At 61.0% G+C, this 7412-nt stretch overlaps 1 protein-coding gene across 11 annotated transcripts in view; it reads right to left on the bottom strand.

The window, feature by feature from the left end:
• Positions 1–468: 468 nt before the first annotated feature.
• MAP4 (microtubule associated protein 4) overlaps positions 469–7412 on the bottom strand; it is a 145266-nt gene continuing 138322 nt past the window's right edge. For 9 of the 11 annotated variants that reach the window (XM_050307875.1, XM_050307927.1, XM_050307956.1 and 6 more), the window contains 2 exons: positions 5420–5654; positions 5025–5173 (listed from right to left, as the gene is read on the bottom strand). In XM_050307875.1, the coding sequence (XP_050163832.1) occupies positions 5169–5173; positions 5420–5654 (240 nt within the window). In that variant the 3' untranslated portion in view covers positions 5025–5168. Of the gene's footprint in view, positions 5174–5419; positions 5655–7412 lie in introns of all 11 variants that reach the window. The other 2 variants (XM_050307891.1, XM_050307938.1) reach the window with 1 other exon arrangement.

Genomic DNA, 7412 nt, shown 5'->3' with positions numbered 1-7412 from the left:
GAGCCAGCGTGGAAAACCTTCCCTTTATTTGTAAATAGAGTGAGCTGGGGCACCTTCTGTGAGGGGGTGGTGGCCCCTCGGGGTCCCCCTCTGGTCCCCGGTGTGTGCAGGGCCTGGCACGGGCCACTTCCAGAGGAGCCAGGAGGGATGGGCTGCAGGGACCCCCCAGCTCGGCTCCTGTGGCTCTGCCCCCTTTCTGTGCCAGCTGTGACACTGCCACGGGCACCAAGGCCTCTCACTGGTCCCAGGGGGTGCCCACAGGACCCTCCTCCCTCTGATCCCAGGCTTGAGGAGCAAAGCCATGGATGGGGATTTTCCCATGGCCGAAGGAATCGGATCCAACCGAATTCCTTCCCCCGCTCCTTCCTTATGGCTTCCTGTGCCGGCAGCACCTCAGGTGCTCCTGACTGCGCCACCACGCCCTGCCCGGCCTTCCCACCCCCACAAACTCAGGCCCAAGCTGAGGAGGAACATCTAGAAGCTTTATTTCAACCCTTTACAATAGTAAGAATCACAACATCAAGTCAGGAAATGTTGCTAAGGAGACGACGGTCTTACAGCCCCTCGGGGAGGGTGAGACACAAAGGCAGAACCGAACGGGTGGGTCCCCCCAGGCCGGGGGGCTCTGCCCCAGCCCACCCCCCAGAGCTGTTGTCTCACACCAAGCACTGCCCTCCCCCTGCCAGGGACAGCCGCGTCTGCCCCTCGGGCACCCCCGCAGAACAATCCTATGACACAAATAATAGTAACACGTCACATTTAGAACACGCCACACGCTGCTCACGCCTCACGACAGCCCGGTGAGGTAAAGAGTGTCACCCCACCCGTGCAGGTGGGGAGCTGAGGCAGAGAGGTTTAGTGGAGGGAGCCCCGAGCCGGGACCACCCTCCCGGTGCTGCGCCCCGAGCTCGGCTCTGCTCACACCGTGCTGTGCCCAACACCCGCGCACTCCCCCTCGGTCCTGACTCGCTGTTCCTACGGGACGGGGCAATGGAAGCTGCGGGTGATGCCAAAGGTGGGACGAGCACAGCGGGTGCGCGGTGGAGTCTCGTGTCTGATCCTACCCCAGACACCGGCTGGCGGCCAGCGAGACTCGTGGGAGGGAGGGTGAAGCGCTCACTCGGCCGGAGTTCGGCGGGGAGGAGGAAGGAGAGCCCGAGCATTCCCACTGCTGCCTCCCGGAGCCCTTTCCCGACCCCCCCCCCGCAGGATCCCGGGGCCAGGAGGGTTTGGGGGGCCATTTCTCCCAAGCCCCCCCAGCTCCTGCCTTTGGCAGGGGCAGCACCGACGGCCGCGAGCGGCTCCGGGGGCTCGGCCCTTCCCTCGGGGACACCCCGTCCCCCCGAGGGTGTCACTGCCACCCAGCTCCGAGAAAACTAGAAATTCTGCCTAAACGACACAAACACTGGGGGGTCCCAGAGCCCCCTCACACCGACGCTACGCGGGGACAACACCGGGGGTCAGCGTAGAAAACTACATTCAGTTTGCGGTCAGGACCCGACCCACGGGAGCCACGGCCTGGGGCGGCAGCGGAGCCGCCGCTCCCGCGGCCTCAAGCCCACAAACTTGTTACTTGAATGTACTTGTTTGACAGTATAAAAAGCCCGAAGTAACTGTATATGCCACTGATATGCAGGGAGACGCCGGGCTCCGGCAGCGGAGCAGTGGGAAAGGGGGGAGGCTCCTGCCTGGAGGGACCCCAGCCGGGATGGAGCTCCCGCCCGGCCCCGCTCCCTCCCCATCCCTTCAGCAGCTCAGACACCTCCAAACCGCCACTCGCCCTCATCCTGAGCTCTGGGAAGGGCTTTGCTGAGCCTCCGGCCCGGCCTGGGCCCAGCTCAGCTCAGCCACCCCTGCAAAGCCAGGACCTCCCAGCGCCAGCTCAGGACAGGAACACGTACATTCAACTTGCATCTAATTCAGACCACAACTCCTATTCTTCCCCAAATGTGCTGCCTCCAGCCCTCGGTGGAGCTGCCGGCCCCTTCCCACCCAGCAGTGTCTCTGCAGGTCTCGGCACCACCCAGCTCATCCCACCTCTCCAGAGAGGAAAAGCCATTTCCAGCACACACGGCTCCTTCCCAGCAATATGTACAGCCGCTTCCTCAAGAGAAAATACAAAAAAAGAAATCCGTATTAAAACCGAAGCTGTCCTAGAAACACCACAGCAAACTAATGTATCCGGATTTAGTTCGTCAGCTAAACACAGGCACAACAAGTGTTAGAGAAGTGGCACAGAAGCACAGGCCGGTGGGGGCAGCTGGGCCGAGGGCTGTGTCGGGCAGGGACAGGCCTGGATGCCAAACCCTCATCCAGGGCTGCCCAGCAGTCGGGAAATGGGATAAAAGCAGTGCAGGGGAGAGGCGATGTCGCTGTCCCTTTGCAGGGGGCGGGGGCTCGTTTGCTGTTTGTTTTTTGCAATCTCAGAAGATAAAGTGCAATGTTGCCACTTGCCTTCCTCCCGCAGCACCTGAACCGCGGCCGGGCCCGGCTGCCTCCCTCCCTCCCTCCCTCTGCCCGGGAATCTCATCCCGGGGCACCCAGGGAACCTCGTCCCGGGGTGCCCCGGGCAGAGCAGCCAGAGGGACACGACATCTCAGCCTCCACCTCCTCTTTGGTTACCCACGAGCATCTCCGGCCGCTGCCCATCGGCACAAACCCCGGTGCCAGCTCGGTGAGCCCGGAGGCGGCTCCGGCCCCTTCCCAGCCCATGCTGGTGGGTCACAGGCAGGGAAACCAGGCCCCAGGCAGGGAAGCCGGGATCCAGGCAGGGAATCCGGGCTCCAGGCTCACCGTGCAGGCTCAGGACCCTCCCAGCAGCCCCTGGCAGCCCTGGCCCGGAGCACACGGGCGTTATTGCTTGGGAAACACACAGCCCCTGCCCCGTCCTGCCAGGGGCTCAGCCTGCTCCTCTCCTCTCCTCAGCCCCTCTCCTCCAAACTTCCCCTGGATTCAAGTGTTGGAAAAAAAGAAACCAAACCAAAGCCAAGACTGACAAGCTGAAGCTGGTGTTCAGAATTTAGCAGTAAGAGAAAGAAGGAAGCGCCAGCGGGAGGGCAGTGATATATACCGGGGTGGGGCCAGAGGGGACGGGCAGCACCGGCAGGGCCGGAGAAACGGGGTCCCAGCTCCAGCCTCTCCTGCAGGAGCCAGGGCTGGGATCAGTGCTGGGAACGCCGGGAGCACACACGGACAACACGAGGGCAGGGAGCGAGGGCACGTTCCCTGTTTGGGATTAGAGGGATGTGGCACAGAGGGAGCAGAGAGATGGGGAGGAGGAGGAGGAGGAGGAGGAAGAGGAGGAGGAGGAGGAGGAGGAGGAAGGGAAGGAAGCACTGGGAGGGCTCCAGGGTATATATAACCGCCCCTTTCAGGTGCAAATCTGCATTGTTTCAATTTGTATTCAGAGGAAAAAGCACTTATGAAACTACCAGACGACTTTGATGCAAACTAGTACATTTTAATGCCATTTTATTAGAAACCATGCAAACTTTAATATAAAAAATACAAGTGCAATAAGAATCTTTGTGTGTAAATACAGATTCCGGGTTATCGTGTCATTGTCGGCTTCCCAAAGAAATATTCCCACAAGCATGAGAAGCTGCAGGCTTCCCTCTGTCCCCTCCTGGAGCAGCCCCCCCTTAGCACAGCCTGGTTCAGTTCTCTTTGATCCCAGTGTTTTGTTATTCTGCTTTTCTTTGTTGTTTTTTTTTTCCTTTAAATTAGTTTGACCATCCAAGAACACTTTTTTTTTTTCTCTCCTGTTTTAATTTATTTACATTTCATTTCTTTAGTGTCATTTGCAACATGAAACGAGGAGCTCCAAGAGTGGGAAAAATCTCCTTCCTAGTCAGAGCTGCAACTCCCTGGCACTAAACCTGCCCCGCTGCCCAGCCCAGGGCTCCCGGCTCGCTGCCCGTCCCGGGACGGGCGCTGCCCTTTCCTGCCTCCCACGGACCTGCTCATCCCGACGGTCCCATCCATCAGCGTCGTTAGAACCACACACACACACACACACATCCCTCACACCCCAGGACCTGCTTCAGCCTTGAACTCCCGGCCTGCGTCAACCCGAGCTGCCACGGCAGCCTCCTGCTCCCCGCAGCCCTCGGCCCTGGGAAACCGGGATGAATCCCAGGGCTCCGGCCGTGCCAGTTAATAAATAAACCACCTTTCCCTCGCTGACGCGCAGGAGGCCCCGGGCACCCCCCGGGGAGGGTTTATGAGCATCTCGTTGAGGTCAACACAGGCTCCATCTGAGCTCTCACAGCAAGTTCGCCTTTAACACATCCCTGTGCCTTTCGTTCCAGACATGGCTTAATCCCATGAACTCGCTCCATCGGTTTAAAATATTAAAAGAAACCCCAAACAACAACAAGGAAGTTACAATGGCTGGATATGTCAGTAAGAAGCCAGCACGGCAGCAGCGGTTAATGTCCCTACTCGCCTACGGGGTGGGAGGGAAGGAAAGAGAAAAGGAAACTTAGCACGGGGCTGGTAGCACAATAAATCATCAACACGTCGTCACAAAGAATAAAAGGTTCAAGTCAACAGTTAAAACAGCCTAACGAGTGTGGAGGGTTTATATCAGCATCCAACTGAAGCGGTGAGGAGGGAAAGGGGTAAAAAAAAAAAAGAGACAGAAAGAAAGATCACAGCTTATCCCTGTTAACTCTGGCCTGGCTTCAGCCCCCGGCACATCCCTGCACTGGAGCAGCCCTGGAGCCGCTCGATCCCGGCCCCGACGCGACACCACCACTGGAGTGACCCCCCACAGCCAACGGGACGGGGCGCGGAGAGGGAGGGAAACCCCTTTCCAGCCACGGAGGGACCCCCGAGCCCGGGCAGGGCAGCAGGAACGGCCCCGGCCCTGCGGAACGCTGTCCCTTCCCACCTAAAGCCAGAGGCCGGGTCAAGAGAGCCAAGCTGGGTCCTCGGGAGCGCGTGGAGCGGGGCCGGGGGGTCACAAGCCTTGCTGGGAGGGCGCGGCGGGGACAGCCGGCTGTGGCAGCGGTGACAGGGAGGCGCCGGAGCCCAGGCTCTCGCTGGCAGAGGTGCTGCGCCGGGGGGAGGTGCTGCTGGAAAGGTTGGGGGGTTTGGAGACGACGATTTCCGCTCCGTGGTCCGTCCGAGCCTTGGCCTTCTCACGGAACGTCAGCTTGTGAGATTCAATCTGCAGCGACACAGGGTGGGGGGACACGGGAGGGGGCGGCGGGGACGGGAGGGAGAGGGGACGGGAGAGGCGGGGGACGGAAGACGATACCAGAATGTCATCATTAGATGCCTGGAAGATAAAAGGCAATTTTCTGAATTAAAAGAAAGGCAGGACAGCCCTACGGACATCGCTACAAACGGGTGGGGGCTGCCGGGCTCCCCTCCCCTCCCCGGGGCGGCACAGAGGGGGCCCGCGGGCACTTACTTGTTTCTTGTATGTGAGTCTCGAAGCTCTGAGTGTCCCTTTGCTCAGTGGTGCCCAGCCCGGGGGGCACGGCCGGCCCGACCCCGTTCTCCCGCAGCGCGCTGCCCGCCGGGGCCGCCGCCGGAGCCGGGACCGGCACCGCACCCGGCACCGCACCCGGCCCCGCGCCCGGCCCCGGCACCGCTCCGCCCGCGGGCACCGGCGGCTGCTGCCCCGGCTCCGCACCGCCCTCGGCCTACAATGACAAACGGGGCGCTCCGGTCAGTGCGGGGCTGCGCGCGGGGACGGCTGCGGGGGTGCGCGTTGGAGGGGGTCAGAGGTGCGGGGGGTCAGAGGTGCGGGGGGTGAGAGGTGCAGGGGGGTGTGAGAGGTGCAGGGCCGTGGGGTGCAGGGGGTCAGAGGTGCAGGGGGTGTGAGAGGGTGCAGGGGGTGTGAGAGGGTGCAGGGGGGTGTGAGAGGTGCAGGGCTGTGGGTGCAGAGCTGTAGGTGCAGAGCTGTAGGTGCAGGGCTGTGGGGTGCTGAGGTGTGGGGTGCTGGGGTGTGGGGTGCTGGGGTGTGAGAGGGTGTAGGGGGTGTGAGAGGTGCAGGGCTGTGGGTGCAGGGCTGTGGGGTGCTGGGGTGTGGGGTGCTGCGGTGTGAGAGGGTGCAGGGGGGTGTGAGAGGTGCAGGGCTGTGGGTGCAGGGCTGTGGGGTGCAGGGGGGTGTGAGGATGCAGGGTGGGTTCCTGGAGCCCACTCCGCCCTCCCCGGCTGCCACAGGGACAAAGGGGGGGTGTGGAAGTGGGAAGCAGCCCCTCTGCTCCCAGGAAGAACAACAAGGGGGTGTGGAAGTGGGAAGCAGCCCCTCTGCTCCCAGGAAGAACAACGTCCTGACCAGCCCTCCGGTTGCTCACAGGTCCCTGCAGGCCCTGGAGCTCAGCAGCTTCTTCCCAAACACAGGGGATGGGATGGCCCTGGAAAATGTGGAGCAGGGAATGCCAAGGGGACAAGAGCCCAGCGCTCTGGGGCCAAGAGCTGGAGGGTGGGTTGGGTTCACTGTGGGGAAGCTGCTCCCATGATCTGGGGACACACGGAGAGGCTGGGGCTGCCCCATCCCTGGAAGTGTCCAAGGCCAGGTTTGGAGCAAGCTGGGATAGTGGAAGGTGTCCCTGCCCAAGGCAGGGGATGGGACTGGATGAGTTTTAAGGTCCTTTCCAACCCAACCCATTCCAGGATTCGAAGATTTGAACACACAGTGGGTCCCAAAGCAGGAAGGCCAAGGTCACAAAGCTGATCCTCCCTTGGTGCTGCCCCGTGAACTGCGAGTGTGGAATGTGGAGAGAACCTCCATCCTGGTCTGTCCTACCAGAGCTGCTCATCCCACCTGGAGTCACCAGGTTTTACTGGCTCTGGGGGAGAGCTGAGTCCTCCTGCCCTTGGAGCAGAGCCTGACACACTGGTGGGATCCTGCTGGGAGCCACAGAGCCACTTGGACTGTGAGACTCCACCACCTCAGACACCCACGGAGAAGGGGGGAAAACGCTCCAAAATCAGACTGAATCTGACCAGGTGAGATTTTAGAGCTTCAGGGAAAGCCCCAGTTACCACCAAAGAGCACCAGTGTAAGGACCAGACACTGGAACTGCTCCAGGGAGTTCCAGACCCCTCCCAAGGCACCAGCAGCGTCTCCAGTTCCTCCCAGCTTTTCCCTGAGCCCCGATTTGCCAGGCTGGAGTTTCCATAAAGGGCTGGAGACAGGAGAGTCCTGAGTGTCCCCAGTGCACACTGACCATCCCCTCTTGTTTTACCAGGGATGGCTGAGCACACACTAATCCAGTTGGGAATTGTGAGCTGCTCCTCAGGACTGGGATCATTCCTTTCCAATCCACACAGGGTTTAATGCAACAGCTCGAGCCCAGCTCTGGATCCCTCACTGGCACAAACTTCCTCAAACAGAACAACACCGGGACAGCCAAGGGATCTCAGTGCTTGGAGGGGTTTCTCTTGTGTCTGTC

Source organism: Myiozetetes cayanensis, unplaced genomic scaffold (genome assembly GCF_022539395.1).
Source record: "Myiozetetes cayanensis isolate MyiCay16 unplaced genomic scaffold, myiCay2020 scf1, whole genome shotgun sequence".
In the NCBI taxonomy this organism is placed as follows: Eukaryota; Metazoa; Chordata; class Aves; order Passeriformes; family Tyrannidae; genus Myiozetetes; species Myiozetetes cayanensis.
Note: the sequence above shows the minus strand (reverse complement) of the source record. Positions and strands in the feature narration are given on the sequence as shown.